The 27,751-nt window shown below is 33.1% G+C and overlaps 2 protein-coding genes across 2 annotated transcripts; one reads left to right on the top strand and one right to left on the bottom strand.

Moving 5' to 3' along the window:
• Nucleotides 1–26,553, top strand: nst (phosphoglucomutase 3-like protein nst). The gene is made up of 12 exons (XM_090115302.1): nucleotides 1–210; nucleotides 3,789–3,859; nucleotides 10,624–10,756; nucleotides 11,032–11,127; nucleotides 11,343–11,494; nucleotides 11,944–12,146; nucleotides 15,319–15,443; nucleotides 16,311–16,470; nucleotides 16,908–17,062; nucleotides 17,377–17,566; nucleotides 18,250–18,420; nucleotides 26,129–26,553. Exons 1-12 carry the CDS (start codon nucleotides 107–109, stop codon nucleotides 26,213–26,215), a joined length of 1,647 nt encoding a protein of 548 aa, XP_089971428.1. The 5' UTR covers nucleotides 1–106; the 3' UTR covers nucleotides 26,216–26,553.
• LOC149898276 (uncharacterized) lies at nucleotides 6,958–10,379 on the bottom strand. The gene is made up of 4 exons (XM_090115242.1): nucleotides 10,289–10,379; nucleotides 7,898–8,120; nucleotides 7,710–7,771; nucleotides 6,958–7,635 (listed from the first exon to the last, which is right to left on the bottom strand). Exons 1-4 carry the CDS (start codon nucleotides 10,377–10,379, stop codon nucleotides 7,595–7,597), a joined length of 417 nt encoding a protein of 138 aa, XP_089971368.1. The 3' UTR covers nucleotides 6,958–7,594.
• Nucleotides 26,554–27,751: the final 1,198 nt, after the last annotated feature.

The following is a 27,751-nucleotide window of genomic DNA, read 5'->3' as shown; positions in this document are numbered from 1 at the left end:
TCAATTCGTCGTTGTCAAAGCGGGAATGAGGAAATCTCGTTTGTTGATTCCAAGTGATTGTGCTTGACTTGTTTCGCGGCCTTATAAATTAATAAAACCGGAGAGAATGCCGCCGAGTAGTTTACGAGTCGTGTACGCGTTCGCAAGAGAAATGCACCCAAAAACAACGGACGTTTTCATACAATACGGCACTGCCGGATTCCGCACAAAGTGAGTAACTATTTTCGTTGTACTGCAGTATAGAATCAATAAGAGCGTATTTTCCATTTGCGGCAGTTAAATGTTGCAAAACTAGGCCAAATCTTAGACACATATTGTGTGCTTTTGGAATGTGTCACGTAAGCAAATGCGCTAAGGACACAATATCCTTTTACGTTCATTCATAGTAGTAATTCATGAGTCACCAATAAATATTTTATAACGGGAAGTCTCCTTTACAGTGGTCAATGACTTTCCTGTGTTTAAATTAATACAAGGGATGCTTCATATGTCAATACTTCGATAACGATCAATAATTAGAAACCATACACATAAATAGAGTAAAACCTCGTTATTTAGTCGTAATTAATTGCGTTTGCTCATCTGACATTGAATTTAATTAATCTGTAATATATACATACTAACCATATTAGATGATTACTCATTTATGTATCTATGTTATGTTCATAATGATCTTATTTGGGGTCAAAGTTCCTTGTATGGTTTTTTACATTCATATAGAAACTCAAGATTGTTCTTGTATTTGTATATTTTTTATTAAAATTGTTCATGCTGCAAATTAAACTTGGAAACTATTTTTTTCCAATAAGATTCCGTATCATCAAAATAAAAATAAAAGAGTTTATTTTCTCACATCAGTTACATAAATAAGTTTACACATTTTCAGTACATATATAAGTGTGAGACTCTGGTTAACATGAAAGAAGACATTCACATTTCAACTCTATCTAAATTAAATAATGGTTGAAAATTTATTATTGTATCATTTCTTTAAGTACTAAAATTAATATTTACTTCCCCTTTGGTAAGTCATTACCATGTTTCACAAAAATGACAGAATCTAGGTTCAATTCTTCTTCTAGAATTCCTATTCTAGTAGAACTTTAAAAGCTACTTTGTATATAACTAGCATCCGCCCACGACTTTGTACGTGCATCCCCGTTTTTCCCCGTTCCCACAAGAATTTCGGGAAATCCTTTCTTAGCGGATGCCTACGTCCTAACATCTACCTGCATGCCAAATTTCAGCCCGATACGTCCAGTGGTTTGGGCTGTGCGTTGATAGATCACTATATCAGTCACCTTTGAGTTTTATATATATATAGATATAATTAATATGGTAAAAAAAAAAACTAAAATGCTTTAATTAACCCATTGAGCCCCGAACGGCCAGATCCAACCGCGACACAATAGATTTTCTATTGTGTCTGTGATTCCGGGGCCTGATGGATTAATCCATCAGTCCTCGGAATCACAGACACAATAGAAAATCTATTGTGTCGCGCCCCGATCGGGCCTTACGGTGGTCAATGGGTTAATGAGATTATTTTATTGTCACCGATCCTTGATATATGTATGTATCTACAAAGTTTGAATTAAATTTGTCAGTTTAAAGTGGGTCAAAATCAAGTCTAAAGGAAACAATTATATACAAAAAAGTGAAGTCCTGTGTCCCGAAGTGGGTTAAGGGGCAGATGCATTATTCATACATCTGTTTCACTGATCAATTTTCTTTAGGGACAAGTAGGTGATCAGCCTTCTGTGTCCTGCCAGACCAAGATATTTTTTTTTTCTTCGTCTCCACCGGGAATCGAACCCAGGACCCCAGAACCACTATACCAAGGAGGCAGATTATATACAAACATGACAAGTCATTATATATATATATATATTTATATAAGCTTAAAAGAAATTGCTTGAAGCAATAAAGCCGCCCTTTGCATCAAATGTCCTGTCTGTGTGTGTGAAATTTGTATTTATATTTTGTATGCAATAGATTATAAATAAAATAAATAAATATATACTCAAATATAAAAACATACAGGTTAAGCTAATAAAACCATGTTTAAAAGAAAATTAACTTATGAAACAAACTTGATACTGTCCCATACCCCGAGATATATACAAATAAATACATACATACAAGGGTGACACACATCTTCAAATTTAAAGAACTTACGATTCCCATCTCCATCATTAGTATAAAATAAAGAAAACACTATAATACTATAAAAACACACTTAGTAAGAAAGTGCTTTGAAACCTGTTGGCCGATAGCCAAGCTCTTATGATCTTATCAAAATACTTTTATTTATTGGAAATGCCTATTAAGAAGTTTTGATATGGAAATAACCTGCGGCTATTTAAGAGTTAACCCTAAGAGATAGTTTTTATCTTTATTTAGTAATGTGCAGCTTTTGGAGTAATTCATTGATTTTGTTTAGTTTGAGATAGCTTTTCGTCCACGGTTTCGCCCGCATTGTCTAAAAGTTGCGTAGTTTTAAATATTTAAATTTTAAACATAAATAGGGACATAGTGATAGAGAAAATAAAAGACTTGTGGCACTCGGGGACTGCCGCGGTAAAGCTATTGCATGCTATGCCTTCAAGCCACATCTCCGAGCCCGTCGGAGTGGGGAGCGTGAGGGTTTTTCGTTACGGAATTTCTGGATTCGGTCCCCGCGCTCAAGGCCCGCGATAGAAGCTATGCAATAGCAACCTTGTTTTATTCTATGTAGTGTATATAGTATTCTATGTATGATTTATCACTACAAACTATGTAGATTATTTACTAGGTGTCAGTCCCAGCTTCGCTTAACTTTTTACCTTATCGTTACTCGGAAAAGATCTAACTTTCTATTGGTAAAAAATTTATTAAAATAGCTCCAGTAGTTCTTGTGTGAAAGAGACACAACCTTCAAATTTCTAGAATTATTACTAGGAAGTTGGGAAGGCCTATCTTATCTTTTAGTTCATACAATGAAATCACGGTCTGACTTTGCAAGAGAGAGATTGAAAATTAATAACAAATTTTTATATGTGAGTTATTTGTAAGATAAATAACATCAATTATTTTCAGAAAAATGGATATTGTTACTATAAAAATATAATTCTTATAGGAAGAGTTTTATAATTAATCATTGCTAGTTTTTATTATATTTCAACACACTCATTATCCAATTACTAATTGCTTAATCACAAGGAATTAGAGCAAGGTATGTTGCCAAAATGTAGAAAAAATATAACTTAGAATGTTTAAACCGACTTGTAAAATGATGTTTCTATTTTTCGTAAATGTTTATAGTTCGTGAAAATAGCATGTTATACCTCTTTATAATATGTAATAACAACTAGCTTTCCGCCCGCTTTGTCTAAAACCCAATAAATTATATATTAAAATCTTCCTGGAGAATCATACTTTCTATTAAAAAAACCGCATCAAGATCCGTTGCGTAGTTTTAACTTTTAAATATTTAAGCATACATAGAGACGGACAGACAGCCAGCGACAGTGACTTCGTTTTATACTATGTAACCTAGTGAAGATGATTCGTAGATGTTTATAAATATACTAGCTGTGCCACGCGGTTTCACCCGCATTGCTCCGCTCCTGTTGGTCTTAGGGTGATGATATATAACCTATAACCTTCCTCGATAAATGGGCTATCTCTAAAACCGAAAAAATTTTTCAAATCGGACCAGTAGTTTCGGAGATTAGCGCGTTCAAACAAACAAACACTTCAGCTTTAAAATATTAGTATAGATTTTTATATAATGTATTTCTTTTCAGAGCCAGTTTGCTGGAGCATGTTGTCTATCGCATGGGATTGTTGGCGGTTATTCGATCCAGATGTAAAAATGGTGAGTGACTCACACTTACAGTTTATTCTTAACCGACTTTGAAAATAGTTGCGTCCGCTTTCAGCATGAAAGTATTGATATCTAGAGTCTTAAGTATGTTTAGTCATAGATATCTAGATATTATTTTCACAATTACACCAATATTGATATTTATTCAATGTGAATGCTTCCGCAAAACGGCTCAATGGATTTGGGTGAAATTGGCGCGCGGACAAATATAACTTTACCTGGATGTTTCAAATAATATCTTGTTATACGTGTAGCGTAGCTATCTACTTAAATAAATAAAGTTTATGGAACTGTTATTACTAATTGAAACGAGCACATTATTTTTTTATGAAATTAATGATAAACTTATAGTTTCGTTAACGTAAACACAACATTTGTATCTTATTACATTTTTATTTAAAATTGTAGTAAGCTAATTATTACTTACTAGCTGTGCCGCGCGGTTTCACCCGCATTGTTCCGCTCCTGTTGGTCTTAGGTTGATGATATATAGCATTCCTCGATAAATGGGCTATCTAACACCGAAAGAATTTTTCAAATCGGACCAGTAGTTCCTGAGATTAGCGCGTTCAAACAAACAAACAAACTCTTCAGCTTTATAATATTAAGTATAGATAATTGAATTAATGTTGATAACACAGCTATTATCAGTTATCTTACAAACATCTCGATGAAGTAACCTTACAAGTGCAATAGTGACCCGATTAATTATGAAGCCTTTATTATTTATAGCCTACTTATGCTATACTAGAAATAAAACGATTAGGCACTTGATATAAGAACTACATGTGTCCCGCGGTTTCACCGGCATTGCTGCGCTCCTATTGGTCTTATCGTGATGATATATAGCCCACAGTCTTCGTAGATAAATGGACTACCTATCTAACAGTGAAATAATTCTTCAAATCGGCCGCGTGGTTCCTGATATAAGCGCGTTCAAGTAAATTCGACCCATAATTTTTGTGACTAAAATATCTCATTAATATGTCATATAACTATGTATGTATGAATAGATTTTTAGGTTAAAATAAGAGTCGGAATGTGTAGGTATACGATTCCCTTTAAAACATGTGTTGTACATTTGCATCTTCCTAGAAGACAGTTTTAATTATATCGTAACTACGACCCAATTGGTACCAGAACTTGGCCTACTCCCTCGTGTAAATACATTGAATTGTTACTCATTGCATTGCATAGTTATAATACCCCAAAGCCTTATGTAACATCTGCATAGGTATATCGACCTTAATTCCATATGTGCTGAATCGATTTTCGCTTAACTGCTAAATTGTATGCGCGACCTTTTCCATAATACCTACTGAATACATCGTCTTCCGATGTTCTGATCCGATTATTATTATTGGGATTCTTTTAATACGGAAGATTAACGGTAGTAACTAGGCCAAGACATGTCAATAGTATGATAATTATTGCCTTTTTCATTTTTGAAGGTGGCTCGTACATCTTATTTGGTTTTTCTGGTTGTGGTTCTAAGGTCGTCAAATCTGCATTGTATTACGAAAATAACAATATGTATATTACGATATATCTACTTATACTAATATTATAAAGCTGAAGGGTCTGTTTGTATGTTTGAACTTGCTAATCTCAGGAAATACAGGTACCTACATATATAAAACTCTTTTTATACCAACATGAAATCAATATTTAGGCGCGTTAGTTAGAAAAACAAGCTTTTTAATTCCCAGAAAATCATCACACAGGTTACTTTTCCGATCGGAAATTGAGCAATCAGGAAACTGATTGCTTTGCGACTAGGATATGATGCAGGAAAGGCCAAGTTAGAAATGTAGGTCATAGCTCCCCTCACGGATCGTATGGGAAAACATGTTATTTATATACTTTTACTTGGGGATATTTTAACCTGTTTTAGCAAATTAGTATAATGATAATTGATTAGTCTTATAAGTTATTTGCCCTTATCAAATATTTACTAAACACTCGAGTAAAATTACGCTTGAGCAATTCAGTTTTTTTATTACTTATATAGGTACTTAGATAATGTAAGTACTTGTGTTGAGCTTGGACGTCGCTGGACTGTTAGAGCTAGCGCGCACGAGCAACTTTGTCTCCGCAACTATTTTGTCTCTCCACCCATGGGCTCGTATGAAAGTGCGCGCACGTAGCGACGCAACTCCCCATACAAATTGATGGGAGAGACAAAATAGTTGCGGAGACAAAGTTGCTCGTGCGCGCTGGCTCTTAGAGAATTCATTTTATTCATATATTTTTTGTCATAGGAAAGCAATCCTTTTTTACGGTTGTTATTAGAGTTACTAGATAGAATCTTTACTATAATATATTAAGACGATACACAAAAAAAAATCCACTGCTTGGCGGGCGGAGTCTAATAGCTCGCTATCGCGAACGCGGGTGTGCGCGAAGTCATTCTTGCATACTCGCCGCGCTGCCGCTGGCCGACTCGGGACAAACATGTATGGAGTCGTCATACAGTTATAATATTGTTATACATATATTTAATTGTTGATTTATTGGTTTTATTAAAAATTATCTTCTTTTTAACAACTACTTAGACATTATTAATAATTATTAATTATTATTATTTCGTAATGTTTACTTTATTACAAAATAATACAGGTTATAAATAATCTTTAAAATAACAAAAAATATTGTTACTCTGAAAAAATGAAATGGTACCTAATTACGCGGACTACTGAATTGATTTAGATAGAATTTGATGCTGACGTAGATATTACATCATGCCCAGAAATGAAAGGTACTATTTCTGAAAGAAGTTATAAACCTTAATTCTTCTCAGTCAAAGTCAAGAGTGGAAGATATCGCTAATACAGTAAAACTGATGCGAAACTTTGGATGTTAATTTGTATATTTTTTTGTTAGTTGTTACTTAATCACGTCAAGACTACATTACCAATTTTGATAAAATATAGCTAATTGCCTGGATTTACACATAGGATACTTTTTATCCGAACTGAACACTTCTGTGGGATAAAACAGAATTCACGATATAACCTAATTCCACGCGGGCAAAGCCGCGGTCGGAATGATATTTTTTTAAATAAAAAAATTGTTTAAAAAAAAACAAAATATATTGACGCATGTATTTATTTTTTGCACTCTATTATAATTGTAATTATTCATTACAAATAATCAAAATAAAATAGCCAGAACAAAGTTAGGCCCTGGTGGATAGGTAGGCAGGTACAGCAATGTGAGACGAACACTGGCTTATTTATACCAATAATAATGTATTATAAACATTAAATTAAGTTTACTTTCTAACAACAAAAATACATAATATTAGCTAATGTGAAAACGAATCAACCAATCATCCCACAACAATGAAATGTGCACACAAATATTCATCCAAATCGGTTCATGTGATTAGGAGGAGTGACTGCAGCGCCATCCTCCGGGCCCAATTGTGTTTCCAGATCACCCAGGAACTCAATTTAATATACTTACACAAAATTTTTCGAAATTAAAACTCACATTACTATGTAAATATGAATATAAACCGGTTTTAGTACTAAGCAATTTCCCGCACAGGTGTAGTAAGTATAAATGAAATAAATATCAACATCTAATTCTTTATACAACATACTTATCTACCACCTACTAAGAAATTCTTGAAATTTTTTCGTATTTTTTTAAAATATAATACTACTCCAACGAGCTCCTGTTCCATAATTCCATATTACGTCCACCATACTTCCACTAAGTTCACCATGATTTTTTATTTCTTTGCACTTTGTTGCTTTTTGCTAAAAATGGAATCATGCGATAAAACCAGTAGAGCGTTGATAACATACATTTTTGACTGAATAAAGGTACTTACGAAGGAGTGGGTTCACATTGTGAACAATCAGTGGGTTTATTTTCCTTCTGGATTCCGGATTTCTGAAAAGATTATTTATGATATAAATGAAAAAATCTTACACATTCGTTATGTACTTAAATCAGGGGTACATATCAAACATCGTCTATAATACAATTATCATTAAATTTAAAATAAAACCAACTTACTTCATTAATTTGTTCCAATTGTAAGCATTCTTTTTCCTCCAACCTTTATGTTTCTTCTTCTTATTTTCTTTATTGTCCCCATTTGTCTCATTTTGTCTTATCGTGTTGTCACCCTTTTTTACGATTGCGCAAGCGACACAAGTTCCCCGTGTGACGGCCGTAGCGGGAATGACTCGTGCAGCGATCGGGGTAGGAAGGTACAGGGCGGCTCTCGCTATATTGGCTGGTCAGGCGCTAATTTCAAGTATTTCTTGTTTATTTCAAAACCATCGCATATTTCAAAATTCTAACACGGTAGACGTATAGGTTGTATATTTTATAGTTAATATCCAAAAAGTCGTAACTTTACGTTTGTTATTTTGAAGATGCCAGAGATTAAAAAAAAATAACAATGAGAACTTTGTATTTTTTTTCTATCGAGAAAATATCATGGAATCATGTTTCTAAAACGGTAGACGTATTGTGTTACTATTGAACTTTCTTGTCAAGAATTTTCATCACGACAACTTTAATAATATAAAAATTACGAAGGTTTAAAAAGGGCCGTAAATGTTAGAAAAATTAATTCATCACCTTAAAGCTGAAGAGTTTGTTTGTTTGTTTGAACGCGCTAATCTCAGGAACTACTGGTCCGATTTGAAACATTGTTTCGGTGTTAGATAGCCCATTTATCGAGGAAGGCTATATATCATTACACTAAGACCAACAGGAACGGAGCCACGTGGGTGGGGGTGAATTGTGAAACCGCGAAGCGCAGCTAGTATTTTATGTAGTCGCAAACATCAAGTACAATAACGTTACATCATACATGGACGTTGTCGGCAAATGAATAAGCGTATATTAAATATTACTGAATCGGAACAATCTATGATAACATTGTAATCTCTTCGTGATTTAATCGGCTGTTGTCCTATAACGTTATCATTTGTAGTGATTATAATTCGTTTGCGTAGATACGTAGGTGTGCCGTGCGTCAGAATAAACATAGTTGATAGTTTAGGATATGACTTGTATAGTGCTATTCCATTAGGGGATCGTTTTACTTGATACTTTTAGTTTTTATAGGTTTTCGTTGGCAAAATTTATCTAATATATAAGCCTCATAGATATTTCTTCGAAGTATTAGTTGTATATTCTATTAATAATATTATGGAGTAGCACTTGTATGTCATAATTACTAAAGTTTAATAAAATTTCGAGTGTCTATATAGCGGTATTCATTTTATTTACGAAGTGTGCTTAGTATTATTTACGAAGAAAAAAACGTATCATTTGCATAAACAACAATCCAAATATACATATATATCTTTATCTACAATCAAACTATAGATACGAAATTCAGAACGCGCCGTTGTAACATCCTTTCTTGAAACAATGTAACGATTGTCTCTACTGCAGTATAATGGGTCATGTTATATTTGGATACCATTTACCTGCTTGCAGGAAATCGTTTGTGACGTCATGAATTGTGGATACGTCTGTTTCTATGGGTAGGATATATTTGTGTCTATGTAAAGATGTGGGTAATTCGCTTTCTATTTTATGAGTAGAGATATAGGTAATTGTAAATGGATTGGTTAAATGTTTTAATATATTATGGAAAGGAATCACACAAGCTTACTACGTTTCTGGTAGGGACAGTTAAAAATTATAATTAAATAGGTACTCAATTAGACTTTGTTAATTTGCATACATATAATTTAATTATAGTGAAGGATATATTTCTAAGAATGTATACAGAAACATGTTATTTTTCGACCCATATTTGAATTCGTACGCTAGGCTAGAAAGGTTACCTTTAGTGTACATTCAAGACCTTGATTATTTGACCCTTTCTAGATATTTGTATCCGTTGTCTATTGTGCCAGTATGGTATGATGCATTTTATATTTGTTACAACTTGACTATCTAAGATTTAAAAAAAGACTGAGAGATGCAACTATTATTAATTTGATAATATGTAATTATAATCGACATTTTACTTTCCCATTATCATTATTCAATGCGATCAAACAACTCAATGTATTCGTGTGTGTGCGTGTTTGAGTACGTATACGTATACGCGTCAATGTGCGTACGTGTGCGTGCGTGCGTGCATTTGCGCTCAGATGCGCAGATAAAACATCCTTAACACGTTCGCGGACAGTAACGACCACAGGCGTCTAGACAGCTAAAAGTGATACGACAGTACGTCTGTCGACGTATCAGTTTTTACTTGCATAAAATCAGTACGCCAAACGACGAGCGATTTTTCATACTATCATAATTCATAAAGAACGGCATGTTGTACTGTCATCACAGGTATAATTACGACTTTTGTACTGTCACTGCATTATTTACAAAAATTCGTCAAAGGAAGGTACTTCCACGCATACATTCATATTTTTTTACCCCTCTCCCCGCGCACACTACGCCCGTGGGCGTCATGTTTGCATACGGTTAGTCGAGTACTGCGCCGCTGCGGTGATCCCGCGTGCCGCATGTGAATTGTTGTTTAGAAAGTGAGTATTTTGTTTCCAACGTAATTAAATTGTTTTACTCATACTGGATGTACTAATTCAAGTCTAGTTGCTTATGTAAACAACAACGCGAACGTGTTAAACGTGACCCAACAGTCTATAAACCCTTATTCAGAAAACAGAGCAAATTCTGAATTAAATATTTAAATACTACTCATATTTTTTTTTTGTAAACACATCGAAAATCCATATTTTTTGTCATTCCAGGCCGCACAATAGGCATGATGATAACAGCGTCGCACAATCTGGAGCCAGATAATGGTGTGAAGCTGATCGACCCGGACGGTGAGATGCTGGAACAGAGCTGGGAGGCGATCGCTACTAGGATGGCTAATGTCAGGTATAAATAATACATTTTTAGCATAAAAATACTGTGCGCGTCAAAATAATGCGCTTTGTATCGCCGAGAGAAAGAACACAATTATTTCGTTTATTATTTGCATTAAGATGATAAATAATAAAAAGGAGTCATGATCTTGGCATTTCAATTATTATATAACATACTCTATTTTTTATTATAAATTGTAACCCTGGTGAAGTCAGGGCGAGACTGAAATAGATTTTGTTAATATAATATATGATGATTTAAAACAATTTTCACTTACTAATTTTCAGTGACAATGACTTAGAATCTACAACGGGGGAAATTATTAAAGAAGTGAATGCTGACATGGCTCTGAAAGCGAGTGTATATATTGGAATGGACACAAGGTAAGTTTTGTCTTTTGATTTTATTTCATAAAAGAAAATAGTAATGTTTTTCCTAAACTTTGGCTATTACTTTCAATATCCGCTATAGTAGTTAGTCAGTCAATTGACATGAATTACATACAATATACAAGTAAATAATTCGGAATATAAGCCAAATATTTCTATTATTAATGTAATAATAAATAAATAAAAATATTTTCCTTATATTTCCACAGATACACAAGCCCACGTCTTGCCGCGGCGGCGGTTCACGGCGTAATGGCGCTGAAAGGCACAGCCAAAGAGTTCGGCATTGTGACTACCCCCATGTTGCATTATTGTGTTAAATGTAGGAATGATAACACGTATGGAACTCCTACGGAAGAAGGTATTATTTTTATTATATTTTTCTTACTTTAATTTAGAAAAATGAATCATTCAATGCAGGTGAATAATAAAACTTAGATAAAAGTTACTTGAATCACAATCACACTTGAATAATTTACTTACAATAAACAATCTCGATTATACAGAAAAAAATGTCTGAAGCAAAAGTCTGCCTGTGTGTTTATTAGGCAGACTTTTCTAATGATAGAATAGACTTTGAACATTACTGCCACGCAATAAGGTGTAAATTTCAATGCATGTTTTTTAACCAGAGTATATTTTGACGAGAATTAAATAAGCGATTGTGAGTCCAATAGTTGCAGTCGATGTCAATGAAATAAATGCGATATTTTTTGTTTTTTGTAAGATCAGTATAATAAATGTTTACTAGGTATTGTATTTGAAAGCACCTTTAGTACGATAATAATACAAAAAATGCATATTTTTCAGGTTACTACGAGAAAATAGTCGGCGCGTTCAAGAACATACGCCAAAAGCTACCAGTCGCCGGCAATTATAATACAACTTTATATGTGGATGGCGCTAATGGCGTGGGGGGTAAAAAGTTAAATATTATCAAGAAAACTCTCGATGGAGAATTGGATTTAGTGCTGTTTAATTTGGGGGGCAATGGCGGGAAATTGAATTTGAATGTGAGTTTATTTTTAATTTCGAAAAAATATGTGTGGCAAGAAATGGTCTAAAGCTAAAAAAAGTATTTATTATATTGTATTTTGACATTAATTACTAACTGGCTGGCAAACAATGTAGCGCATTATGCCTCCTATGAGACTACAAAAAGTGACGGTAAATGTGATTATGAGCAGTAATTCTGTGCCTCCAGTGAATAAGGGAGTAAGACGAGTTATTCCCTTTGGTTTTTATTGCACCGTTGGATTCAGCTCGTCAAAATACACAACATATCAAAAGGTCATATCTCTAGCTGCGTCCTAACCCATTTTTTCGAATGACCCAAACGGTATAAGTAGGGTGTGATTAACGGTATAAGTTACCTTATCCATCATTTTAGGCAATCGCAAAGGAACTATTCGTCTCGAGTCAAAAGTACCCACGAACACAAAGACGTATGTGTAGTTATACTTTTTGAATAAAGACTTAATTCATTTTGTTCCATCAGTCCTAACACTATTTTAGTATAAACGCATTTGTGTCATTTTTCTAACATGAGCATAAAGGAACAACTCTTTTAGTGTCATTGGTTCAAGTGACGACATGAGACAGTTTGGCATTAATGCCGTGTTGCTATTGGTCTATTTGAATACTGCACGGAAACAACACACACTATTCCTTATTATTTTTAAATCGTTTTTTCAATAAATCTGCAACAACAAATCTTTATATTTTTTAAAAAAGGTATTTATCAGTTAACTTGGGATACTAATATATTTCTATGGAAATTAACTATTTTTTGCAATAGATATTAAAAATACAATTAACACATTAAGTGCATTTAATGATATTATACTCTTTGTTTATATAAATACAGAACGATAATTGAATCATCTAAAAAAAGCCAACAAAAATGTTAAACTTATATTTTCTTCTTAGTTATAATTGGGTAAGTTTTTAAAAAATAACTCGTTTTTAATCTTTAAAAAAAAATATCTAACTACCTTACTAACTACAATAATCAAGACAATAATACTATAGTCTATAATAGTCGCATAAAAAAAAAGTATTTATAACCAGTCTTGACACTTATGAATATTGTTTTCTCCGCATATAGCGTTTTAGCCACTGTGCTTTGGTAATTTGCCTTTTTTATAGGAAAATAATCCGCAATATCGATACTTCTTTGGTCCTGCATTTTCGTAAACATTTTATGGATACTCTGGTACCACATATTTTGAAAAAATTGGGCTATTGTCACGAAGAGTCTCTTCAAAGTGCGTGCCACAAGTCGTATTTGCATCCAAGGCACCTTCAAATCTGTGCTTAATTTTTTCATAAAATCTTTGCTGCTCATTGTTTTTTCTTTATCTACATTATTTTGATATTATATGATATAGAAATTGTTAAAATTCTATATCATGCCGTAAAATATCGCCACTGACCACCTATAACTTTTCCTGTATTAACTGAACATACAGGAATATGGTTTTCGGGCTTCTCTTATCTCTTTATAGTGCTTGTATCCTCAATGTATGTACCACCATGACATTGTGGTGTTGCCACTTTTATTATCTATATTTTATTATCTGTGGCGTTCCGAAACGGAACGCACTTGATCGAATTTTAAATTGATTCGACGATTAATTTTCACTAGGACAATAGTTAATACTTACGCAAAACGCAATACCTACGCAGTTGATACGTATTTAATACCAATACTCAATGATTGTCTCCTGCTAACCTGTACAGACTAGACTCATTGTGGTGACTGGTGAAACATTGTATAGCATTAACAACATAGTACTGTATTATTGAAAGATCGATTAAAGGTTTATTTTACAATCTACGACTTTCATTATACATGGGTAACAAAACCCCATAACATATTCGGTTTTACTCCGGACAACATCTTCAGCCACCCAATCCCCTTGCTTGAAGTCCAAATCCAGCGGAGGACAATAATCGTCATTTACTAAAATTGAAGGTTCTTCGTCCTAGTATAAAAGTTGTCTGGATCCCATTTTATACTCAATCTATAGTATAATACTATAGATATCATGTGAAACGTGACTTGGAAAAAAAATCTTCAAATAAATCACAAAATAAAAATTTGAAACAATCTTAAAAGTTACGAAAAGCCAAATATACGTCAAAATGACGCACAACATCCTTTTTACAACCAAATGGCGGAATTTACCGGGATGAGCCAACTATGTACTGCTAGGTCTCGACGGCTAATAAGTTGGTTCTGGATTTTGCAGCGATTCGATGGTAAATATAGAAGAGTTCATACGTCAAATTTACGTAGATTGGACTTCTAGGGTTAAATGCATAAATACGGTCTAAATGTTGTTTTGTTTTTATTATCTAATAACGATAAAAAAACCCGTTGATTTCATTCGTTTTTCAAGCTACGTGCATAGTTTTTCCACTAAAATGCCTCAATTGAGTCATAAAGTACACAAATTTCAAGCATAATAAGTCACATCATTTCTATAAAACCTAAACTGGCAATAATATAAGTCGTGTTGTGCGATTATGAACATAGTGCATAAGGGCATAAGTCGTTATATTGCAAAGAGTAAAAAAAAAATTATGCGAATACATTGAGTTATTCCATGAAGTACTCGTTCATAAGGCCACAACTACAAAAAAACACGAAAAAAGTATATTTATGGGGTTGTTACAATATGTGTTCATATGTAAAAATATAGTCTAACATTATATCTTACACATACAAGCTTAAAATTTTGAATTAATAAAGATTTAGTATTGATATATAGTTTTTTGTCTCTCCTGAAAAGTGCTGTTTTTGAGTTATTCCCTTATTCACTGGAGGCACAGAATTATAAACTATATAGTCAAAATCTCTCAAAATTAATCTTAATATATATAAATCTCGTGTCACAATGTTTGTCCTCAATGGACTCCTAAACCACTTAACTGATTATAATAAAATTCGCACACCATGTGCAGTTCGATCCAACTTGAGATATATATAGATAGGATAGTTTAAACATGTAGGTACCACGGGCGAAGCCGGGGCGGACCGTTAGTAATTTATAATGGAACTAACAATTTTTTTTTTCAATTAAATTAGCTAGTACAAAATATAGTGCATAGTGCACAAGCAAATAGTTCATATCTTTCAATTTCCTACAAAAATTTATATCAATTTTGTATACATTACAGTGTGGAGCAGATTTCGTGAAAGTGTCCCAAAAGCAACCGGTGGGAGTCGAACACGTTCCCTACCAGAGAGTGGCCTCGTTAGACGGCGATGCAGACCGAATCGTGTATTATTATTTGGATGATGAGTGAGTTTTTATGCTAATTAATAAAAAAAATCTGAAATTTTGCTATGAAAAACATTTCTTTTTGAAATTTTGACATGATATGTGATGTGTGTATATATTATACTGCCCGCGGCTTCGCCCGCTTTGTTTAAACCCTAATAAATTATATATTAAAACCTTCCTCTTGAATCACTCTATCTATTAAAAAAAACCGCATCAAAATCCGTTGCGTAGTTTTAAAGATTTCAGCATACAAAGGGACATAGGGACAGAGAAAGCGACTTTGTTTTATACTATGTAGTGATTGATGTACGATACTCAACTTGACTCAAAAGTTGTCCGAATCAAAACTCTGCCTACACGTGTGGATCAGGCAGAGTTTTCTAATTATTTTATCGTTAATTTTGAACGTGATAATATGTTAATTAACGTTTTATACGACGCCGCTAGGACATTTTTTGATACCTTCTAAAGGATGATTGTCGACTACTTGTTTATAATACGTCAATGAATGTTATACAATATACATACAATTTTATTTGCTGCTTTAGCATATTTTAACTAATATTCAAATAGATATAATAATACGAGCAATCTTATATTAGATGTTATATAAAACGTCACATTCGATGTAAATCTTAGTATTTTTTATTTTTAATCATACATTTATATTCCCTCAACCAAATAATATTTTAATGTACTAGCGGTCCGCCCCGGCTTCGCCCGTGGTATGTACCTATAACCTACATGTTTAAACTATCCTATCTCTCAAGTTGGATCGAACTGCACATGGTGTGCGAATTTTATTATAATCGGTTAAGTGGTTTAGGAGTCCATTAAGGACAAACATTGTGACACGAGATTTATTAATATTTTAATGTATTTCAGATCTAAAATGCACCTTCTAGACGGCGATCGTATAGCGACTCTTCTAGCGTCATATATCACGGAACTACTAAAGGCATGTGACGCGACACATTTGAGACTCGGTTTAGTACAAACGGCGTATGCTAATGGAGCGTCTACAAGATATATTTGTGAGGAATTGGTGAGTGAATTTAATTCGGATTTTTTTGGAAAAAATGTTTTTTTGGTGGGTGGGATGTTGTTGATTTCTTTTAAGTATTGTGGACGTGTAAAAATTTTCGCGAATCAATTTGTTGTTCCGTGACATATCGATAAATATTTATTTGTTAAAAAAATCATTAACAATTCCACGCACTATTCTTATAAAAGGTTTTGATAAGATACATACAAGTACACAATTGTGCTTGTATTAATTTCCAGCGGAATAAACACCTGATACATTAACCAAGAATTATTGCTACATTTAAACTGGTTGGTGGAAATTACTACCAATTAATTAGGCTGCCTAATAAACTAAAGTCTGTCTTTAATATAGCTTTATGTTATTGAAGCAAATAAACGATTATTATTTTGTTTTATTTTTCCATGAAGTCATATATATATTTTTATGAATTCCAGAAAGTACCCGTAACCTGCGTAAAAACGGGCGTGAAACATTTACACCACGCTGCATTATCGTACGATATCGGAGTTTACTTCGAAGCTAACGGTCACGGTACTGTAGTGTACAGTGACGTCACTAAGAGCACTGTAGCGAAGATCGCTCAGGAAGGGTGAGACTCGTTTTGATGAGATTTTTAGCACAGTAGATAAAAATAAAATCGAGTTTTTTATCACAATTATTTCACAAAATAAATTTGTTTTTAAATTTTTAGTATGAAAATTCTCAAAATGCACTCACTATTCTTTTTTTTTTTCTATATTTTCTTATTTCGGTTAAATCTGTATTCTTATGCGAATATATATTATAAATAAAACCTTCAATGATAAATTAATAACCGCTTTTTTTTCTATGTTATTCTGTTTTCACACATTTAATAAAAAACTTTCTTTTCCCCACATATTAACATATTAAATACCATTCCAGCGACACAGAGCAACGCAAAGCTGCGCAACTGTTGCTCAACTTCATAGACACGACGAACGAAACGGTCGGCGACGCTATATCCGACCTGTTTCTTGTTGAAACAGTATTATGCGCTAGGGGTATGGACGCTAAGCAGTGGTATGAGAGCTATACCGACTTACCGTGTAGGCAATTGAAGGTTACCATACAAGTAAGTAATAATATATGGAAAACTAGGTTTCCGCCCGCGGCTTCGCCCACGTTTTCAAAGAAAAACCCGTTCCCGTAGGATTTCCGGGATAAAACCTATCCTATGTCCTTTCTCGGGTATCAAAATATCTCCATACCAAATTTCATGAAAATTGGTTCAGTAGTTTAGGCGTGATTGAGTAACAGACAGACAGACAGAGTTACTTTCGCATTTATAATATTAGTATGGATATAGAAAATGTTTGGGTATTTTATTGGTTGCTAGTAGCAACGGTACTTTGTATTGTGGACACTTAACAATGGTACGAGAGCTATACCGACTTACCGTGCAGGCAAATGAAGGTTACCATACAAGTTAGTAAAGCCAAAAAACAATTCATGCATTATTTAGTTGTATGTTTTTTTTATATACATTTTTACACGCGTTTATGAATAGTATTTTTTGGCTTCTATTGATTCGGAAGCTCGCTTCTGCCATCTACCGAGAAGAATCGGCATGAAACTCGACTCTTCTTAAAGCATCTTTGTTCACATGTGAAGTTCAACAGCAATAAACAACGTATTCTACACGGTTCGAATCCCGCCCTATTCTCCTTACCATCATACATTTTTTTTAATAAAACTTAATCATATTTCTTTCATTGCAGCATTAATTTTATTTTAAAACCGCATTCATCATTCCAGGACCGCAACACAATAACGACAACGGACGCGGAACGCAAATGCCTCACACCAGAGGGTCTACAAACCCGTATAGACGAGCTATGCGGTGCGTACGCGAGCGGGCGCTCGTTCGCCCGCGCGTCCGGCACTGAGGATGTGGTGAGAGTGTACGCGGAGGCTGATACACAGGAGGTTAGTGTTTTTCTTTTTTTTATAAGATAGATTTTTTTCTTAGTGGCCTGTAAAGCGCGTCACACACGGTGAAGATACTATCTTAAGATACTGATATATTTTATATTACAGTATCTTAAGGTATCCGGTATCAGCGTTCTGACCATCATTTTTCTCTTTGTCATTGCGTACTAAGACCCCTGTATAACCGCCATCCTGTTACAAATGACCCACAAAATTTCGGGTCATTTGCAATGACAAAGAGAAAAATGATGGTCAGAACGCTGATACCGGATACCTTAAGATACTGTAATATAAAGTATATCAGTATCTTAAGATAGTATCTTCACCGTGTGTGACGCGCTTAAGTCTATTAAGTATATTATATATTTTACAGAAGGATGGATATACTTAGTGTGTGTTTGTGTGTGTGTATGTATGTGGCGATGTGGTGTGGATGTTTGTGTGTCTGAGGAAGGTGTGCAACAAGATAGCCCTTCTTTTTAAGGTTGATGTTCCGACCGTCCCTCCATACATTTTTGATTACCTCTAAACACTTAACACAGACACTATTTCTTTAAAACTAATCATTTTATCACTTCTCTATAATGAAATGTGTGCGCGTTCGACCTTTTTAATCAATAATTTACAATATTTACTTAGAAAAACAACAGTAAAATACCGGAAAAATTTGACACTTCTACAGTAGTGTGCGTGACTTTTGCCAAGCGAAACACGACATAAAGCACGACATCTAGCGCATAGACTATATACTTATTACAGATCTAGCGCGTCAATGTCTAAACGAAAGGCGATGTTTAGACATTGACGCGCTAGATGTCGTGCATTCGCGTTCGTTATCTTATGCATAATGAGCATAATTCTAATAAATCAAAGTTCTGTGTAAAAATTGAGTAATTTCATTTCCAATCGTTCAAAGAAAATAACAATAAAATAAAATAAAACTAATGACCTTAGAAACTATGTTTTTTTTTTATTTATTACTCATTATTGTTCGTCCGTCGTAGGTCTGTAAACTGTATTGTACACTGAAGGTAAATGGTACTGTAGGTACTTTAGTTCGGCGTCGTCGCTCGTGCTCGTCGGCTTGATATAAAATTACATTCTTGATTTCATTGACACGCGCTATGATTTGCGCGCGGAATTTCTTGTGTTGTGAATTTATTTTTGTATGCTATGCATTTTAATTGATTCAAATTGCAATGTTTCTCTAGTATGCATTTGAGACTATATTGTAAATTGTAATAATTGATCGTGGGTATAGTAATTAATTATTCTAATAACGCAATTAGTAATATATGTATTTTCGGTGGGATTCAAAACAAAAAATTGGCCCGTGATTTTTATGAAATTTCACCACATTGCAAATCACATCAATCATAGTTCATACACATGTATGACGAAAGTGATTAGTATTGTGGCTAACATTGACTCATCAGTTCATCACTGAAACCAGTGATAAATCAGTACCTATATCATATTGTGTTTGAATATTTTTAAACAATGATATAAGTATACAATTATTATAAATCGGTAAACTATCAAAGTAATCACAAACTTGCAGGTGGCGTTTTGAAGTTCTGTCTACTCATACAGAAAAATGGAAAACTTGTTTTTTTTGTAAACAATTTATTACTCATGTTGTTTGGCAACTCGAAGCGTGGTCGTCCGTCGTAGGTACTTTTGTTCGGCGTCGCGTCGTCGTCCGCGTCGGCTTGATATAAAACATTCTTGATTTCATTGACACGCGCTATGATTTGCGCGCGGAATTTCTTGTGTTGTGAATTTATTTTTGTATGCTATGCATTTTAATTGAATCAAATTGCAATATTTCTCTAGTATGCATTTGAGACTATATTGTAATAATTGATCGTGGGTAGGTATAGTAATTAATTATTCTAATAACGCAATTATATTTTCGGTGGGATTCAAAACAAAAAATTGGCCCGTGATTTTTATGAAATTTCACCACATTGCAAATTATATATTATACAATTACAATTACAATTATTATAAATCGGTAAACTATCAAAGTAATTACAAACTTGCAAAATATGCTTTTCCGAATTTTCAGACAGACACACAATTTTATTAGTTTGTTTTAGCAAAGTAGGTACCTATACCTATACGCTTACGTCGCGCGTCGCGTCGTCGAAAACGGTGCGCCCAGAAACAAACATACCTAATTCAGTTACAATCCTTTTTTTGTTCCGTAATTTATTGTATTTATTCTAATACGATTTTTTTTATTCGTCGGCCAGTTCTACTAGGTATAAAAAGATAAAATTGAAATATAATTATTGTAGCGACAGCCATATTATGTTACTATGTTTTCGTAAATATGTTTTTCACCTTCCTGGTTATTTTCACATAATCTTATCTTATATATAAAAATGAATCGCAAAATGTGTTGGTAAGCGCATAACTCGAGAACGGCTGAACCGATTTCGATCATTCTTTTTTTATTATATTCCTTGAAGTACGAGGATGGTTTTTATGTAGAGAAAACGTAAATATTATGTACCACGGGCGAAGCCGGGGCGGACCGCTAGTCTTATATATAAAAATGAATCGCAAAATGTGTTGGTAAGCGCATAACTCGAGAACGGCTGAACCGATTTCGATAATTCTTTTTTTATTATATTCCTTGAAGTACGAGGATGGTTCTTATGTAGAGAAAACGTAAACATGTACCACGGGCGAAGCCGGGGCGGACCGCTAGTCTTATATATAAAAATGTTTTGGTAAGCGCATAACTCGAGAACGGCTGAACCGATTTCGATAATTCTTTTTTTATTATATCCCTTGAAGTACGAGGATGGTTCTTATAGCTAGAGAGCTAGTTAGTTTAGTTTTAGTGCAGTGGCCTGTGGCAGTGTAAATGTTGTTGTTGAGGTTATGTAAATTTAACACTTTACTTAACTACCAAGATATAAAGAAATGAGGATAGGACTAGGACACAATATCTATTGGTTGAGGTATTTATAAACTCATAATATACTTTTAAAAAAATCACGTTTTAATAAATTTCTAGAATTAAATTAGAACAGCTGATTCAAAATAGCCTAAAAAATCTTAATAATAATAATTACGCTTCACAGCAAGAAGAAATGTACCATATTATGTACCCGCACAAAGTCGATATTGTGTTGCCTACCGTTCGACTCAATGGCTAGGGTTGTAACTACCTTTAATAATTATTACCAAACTAATAAACCGAGTGATGCGAAATAACCATAATTCTTTTAGAGTTTGATAAAATGATCAGGCAGGTATTTTCTTTAATCCTCTGAATTCTCGGTTACTAAATTGTATCGTTGAAATTATTCTTAATCGCGTAAATTTAATAAATAATCATATGGAAAACACTTTTCATTTGTTTTTTTACTTTCACGCCCAACTACTATACAATAATTACGTTGTTTCGGTATTTTGACGAGAAAACGCAGGAAACATCCGTTGTATCATTTTAGATAGATTGTATATTTTGTATCTGTAGAATTGAAATCAAAGCTATGTATATGTTGTCTCCATTCTTTTCTTATCGGATTGTTGATCCCAATGCGAATGCGTCACTTAAATTTTATAAAAGACAATTAAGAACATCAAAAATAAAGTGATACGTAAATATTTCACAGTGCAATATATTATGTAATTAATAATAATTATATATTTATGAAAAAATAATTACATCAGATTTAATAATAGCAATTGTTTTGAATGTACATAATATGAATAAATGATTACATCATAATAGTAATAATCACAATTGTTTTATTTCCCATTTGTTGCAACCCTAGCATATTTTCATGTAGCAGCAGAAGTACCTACACTGGCGGCGCGGCGGCATCGTGCGACATCAAAGGCATTGCCTTACTAGGTAAGTTTATAATGACTCATTTCTTTTATTATATAATTTACGTTTTACTTTTACAGAATCCGATTCAATGGATTATGAAGACGAGTCACACAACGCCATACGATAGTGATGATGAATGAACATTTCAATAAATGCATGCGTGTTTTTTTATGTTGTTTTGTAATTGTTAATTGTTTCTTAAATAAAGAAATAAACTAAATATTTAAATGATGATTTGTTATTTGCAACACAACTTTATATTTGAGATTCTTTACAAATGTATATTTAGTTTTGTATCATCAAATTTATAAATTTTATTCCATAGTTTTCAAAATTAAATGTAAATGACCATAAAAACATTAATAAAGTAAATCATTGATGTAAGGTCAGGGAACGTAATACATATATACATCTGACCATGTAGAAGCTAAGTCTTGTTGACTGCTGAAGTCTGTAAAGTTTTGTTGTCTGCTGAAGTCTGTACGCAATGAAAATGTCTGCCGTTTCGAAAATAAGTAATAAATAAAATATATGAATGGCAGATCTGGTCAAATACTTTCAAAATTATATTTTTTTCAGCACTTTCATAAGTGTCTGCCAGAATGTTATCCGCGTGATAATGGTCTGCCATTGTTATTTTCCGATAGTAATAATAATCTATTTTCAAATATCAAAATGGCAGACGTGGTCAAATGGTTTCAAAGTTCGCCAAAAATTTCCACCTGTCTTACCTAAGCGCGCGCCCCGTCCACCACTCTGGGCTTAGTGACTCCTCATCTCATGTATAGTAGGTATAGGGGAATCAACACACAAAAATCCAGGTCTGGTCAAATACATACAGGTAGCTTTGCGCTAGCTCTCTAGCTATTACTTCTTATGGAGAGAAAACGTAAACATGTACCACGGGCGAAGCCGGGGCGGACCGCTAGTAAATAATAAAATAATAAATAGTGTATTAGATTTGTTATTGTATCTTGTATACCTACGAATAATAATTCTTACGTCTTGTTGGGAAATGTTCAAATACCTACCTATTGAAATAATTTACTGTTACAAATCATTAGTGTTATTAGTTTTGAGTGAATAGGCATGGATCAGAAATTCAGAATATAATATGCTACTAACTACTCAAATACATACATGTTTACACAACAAACACCACTGACCTCTATAACTATAGTTATAGAGGTCAGTGACCGTCAGTGACAAACACTATGGATACCTACGCTCGCGAATGCAAATTCGGTGATTTACTAATTATTGATACCTAGTCATTGAATTCGTTTTGAAATAGCCTGTACTTTGTAATTTTTAGTGTTATAGACATTTATAAAATGTGGTGCTCATTTTTTTTTGTAATAAATTATCCTGCTACGCTATTGTATTTTCGTTGTTTTATTTCAAGTGAACACCCATACAATTTTGTCACGAGCCGCCTCTGGCCTCTGGGTGAAATCAACCAGTCAAATGATTTTTGTTCTAATTGTATTTTGGTAGTAGTTTGTTTAGAATTTACATTACCATTGTTTAATTTTTATTTTGTATTTGCAGTAAAATAAAAAGATGAAAAACTTCATTAGGTATATTGTACGACACCTCACTCTGAATCGCGCTAGCGAAATTTTTTCGTTACAGAGCACATATACAACTTTCGGACAATCTTCATTGAGGCCGGCCGGCAAATCGAGTATGTCGAGAAACTTCACTTATTCGATGGAGGTATTCTACCTTCCTTCCTCCACAGTTGTGGGACCCCGACGTGCATTGAACACGCAGCTTTCTGATACTAGTAGCTAAAATCAAAACCACAGATATGTCTGTGATCAAAACCATAATAATATTTTTACCTATTATTTTACTAAAAGTCGAGTGCATCGAAATCGTAAATATGTTTTTCACCTTCCTGGTTTTTTTTCCATAGTAAATAGTGTTTTTGATTTGTTGTTGTATGAATAATTATTCTTACTTGTTGGTTATGAAATGTATATTGAAATAATTTACTTTTACAAATCATTAGTGATATTAGTTTTGAGTGAAAATGCTTGGATCAGCATAATATCATATTTGCTACTTCAAATACATGTTTTGATAAAAAAAAAACAATAGTGTAATGTAGGTAATAAAATAAAACTGCGTTTTATTGTAGGTAATCAATTTTGACATTATTTATTTCCCAAAATTACAATAAAATAGTTTACGCCAACAAATATAACTTTTATTTTTATAACAATCCTACTTCCTACTAATGCGAAAGTTTGTGAGGATGTGTATGTGTGTGTTTCACGCAAATACTACTGAACCGATTACAATGAAATTTAGCACACTTATAGAACGTAACTTGGACACATTGAATAGGTTTTATCCCGGAAACCCCACGGGAACGGGAACTATACGGTTTTTTTTTTGAAAATGCGGGCGGAAAGCTAATCGTTCATAATAATATAAACCGTAGCAGGTGGCGTTTTGAAGTTTTGTCTACCCATACAGAAAAATGAAAACCACAGGAGATTGCCCAAGTGACTATGGCACTTGGTATCGCAATCAAACTTATTGTGTCAAGATGAAATATAGCTCAATTTAAAGCTTGATGTTAGTACTTTTAGATATGATTAAAGTTTTTATGTAAATAAGCCGCAGTTCGCGACAATAAAAATAAAACAATAGTTTTATTCAACACTTCAAAAAACTACTTAATCGAGTTTAAACTAACGATGAACGTTAAGTTTTACATTTATTACATAGGTAATATTTTAATTTACAAGACAAATGTGAAAAGTAAATCGTAATTTAAACATTATTTCAAAATAACATCGAACAATGCGTCGAACACTCAGAGGAATAGTCGAACACATTCATTTGACATTTCAAATAGAAACTATGACATATGACGTTTGCAAGAGAGATAGATATAGGTATGTGTCAAAACAAAACTTTTACTTTTATTTCTATTTATTCGGTATAATTACAACTTAATAGTGATAAATATGATCATTATAAATACAAATAGGAATTAACAATATCACGAACACGTGACACAACTAGTATTTTACCGATTCCATACGTAGTCATACATGTTTCAAAAGAAAAACTTTTACTTTTACTATTATTTCAATTTATCCGGTTTAATTAAGACTTAATATTGATACATATGATCATTATAAATACAAATAGGAATTAACAATATAACGAATACGTGGCACAACTAAAATTTTACCGATACCACCCGTGGTCATTCTCCTTTGTGGGTCATTTGTAACAGGATGGCGGTTCTACAGCGAAAAAAGAAAAATGATGGTCAGAACGCTGATACCGGATACCTTAAGATACTGTAATATAAAATATTACTAGATTAGATAAAATATTATAGGTAATATCTTCACCGTGACACCGTGTGTGACGCGCTTTACATTCACGCCATCTAGAGTTAAATCTTTATCATTTTTGTATACGTCTGTGTGTGTAAACGACCCTGTATGCAATGACAGATGTTAAAACGCATAATTTTACCGAATTGGGTGGATTTTAAGGCAATGATATAACATATTTCAATAAAATATAATATTCAGTAACCGCCATGACTATTCCTAGGTTTGATGACTATTCCAATTACGCAAAAACTCAAATAAACTAGAAATGTAGAATTCAGCGCCATCTAGCGGGATATTGGCTGGGAACAGATCGTTGCAATCACCTTAATTAATTAATTTTTATCTATAATGCTTAAGTTCAACTCGGTGTTATGATTGCAAGATTATGTTCTATATTTAGAATTATCTTTTAAAATTATTTATTATTATTTATTTTTTTCATAAAGTATTTATTTCTTAACATAAACTTATTTTATTCCAGGCGGCTGACAAATTAGCGGCGGAAGTGGCACAAGCTGTGTTCGACTTAGCGGGCGGTGTCGGTGACAGGCCAACTTTACCAGCTTAAGTTACACCTTAACTGACACTTAACAAACGGATCAAGTTACGAGTTAACCGGGAGTTTAATTGTCGTATCAAGTTACAAGCTAATCGACAGTTAAATGGAAGGTTAAACGCAAAAAACGGCCGTTTTATTTTAGACCAAAAATAATCGACGAAAAAAGTGTTCTTAATTTAAAATTGCCATAAAAACGGCCGTTTTAGTAAACCTCGGTTATTTAGTCTGTGAAATTAGGTCTACATGCGATCTGACTTTTTATATAATGTAGTTTATTGGGTTTTTTCAAATGTGATCTAAAAATTTAGATAATATTTTATGTATGTAAATATAAATTTTTTTTTTTACTTGATGTATAATTCTGTATAAGACGATCCATCGCTATGAAAATAAAATATTAATAGGTAAAAGAGATGCCTTAATAGAAATAAAAATATTTAACAAAAGCGAAATGGGAAAAAAATAATTATGCTAGAAAAATGTGACGATGTACATGTGCGAATATAAAAGATCATTGTATACAAAATGCTATCACTCATCGAAATTGCATTAAAATTGGTTCATTAGTTTTTAAGAAAACGTGTGTTGAATTTTTCCTCACCGTGAGGTTTATTGGTAATATTGATTGGTACTTATTATGCTTTCGAAACACAAGCTTCCATGTATAAATATAAGAAAAAAATAAATATATCAAATACAAAAAAAAACATAGTCACCCAGTTATAAAGAAAAGGCAAAAAAAATCAAATAAAATTACCATAAAAAATATTTTTGGATTGTGCCCTAAAAATATCATAGTAATTAGTAGGTATCCAAAGTTCAAAGGACTTTAGTAAATGTTATAAATAAGAAAAATGTTTTTAATATCTCTCGTAATATAAGTTCAATATAAATTACGTATAATTATAAATTTTTAATTTTTGCAATAGGCGTTATTATTTTTTATATAGAACTAGCGGTCCGCCCCGGCTTCGCCCGTGGTACATATTTACGTTTTCTCTACATAAAAACCATCCTCGTACTTCAAGGAATATAATAAAAAAAGAATTATCGAAATCGGTTCAGCCGATCTCGAGTTATGCGCTTACCAACACATTTTGCGATTCATTTTTATATATAAGATTATGGCAGCTATTAAAAAATATGTATAGTGTAATTTTGGTGGCAGAATTGAGAGCGTGTGATTGGTTGAAATTATGTCATTTTCACTATTGTACGTAATACTGAACTCTGATTGGTTGGTTTTAGCACAAAGACTGGCAATGGTTTTTTATAATTTTTTAAAATTCTAGAACCGTCCAATTTTAGTTTTTTTTTGCATGACAAGAGTAGATATTTTTTTACCTTTTGCACAACCCATAAAATAAATACATAGTTAAAATTATATTTTATATTAGTGTCGTATAAATGAAAAGTTTTATTTTATGTCACAAGTAAACACTATTTTAACAATCCAACTAGGATGATGAGTAATATATTGTAATGAATAAATAAATATTATTAATTTTGTTTTTTACTCTTTATTTAAGCTATTGTCATATTATA

Source organism: Colias eurytheme, chromosome 23 (genome assembly GCF_061535395.1).
Source record: "Colias eurytheme isolate Ceu_HAF_F1 chromosome 23, ilColEury1 Martin Lab GWU primary, whole genome shotgun sequence".
Classification (NCBI taxonomy): Eukaryota; Metazoa; Arthropoda; class Insecta; order Lepidoptera; family Pieridae; genus Colias; species Colias eurytheme.
This window is presented reverse-complemented; position numbering and strand designations above follow the sequence as displayed.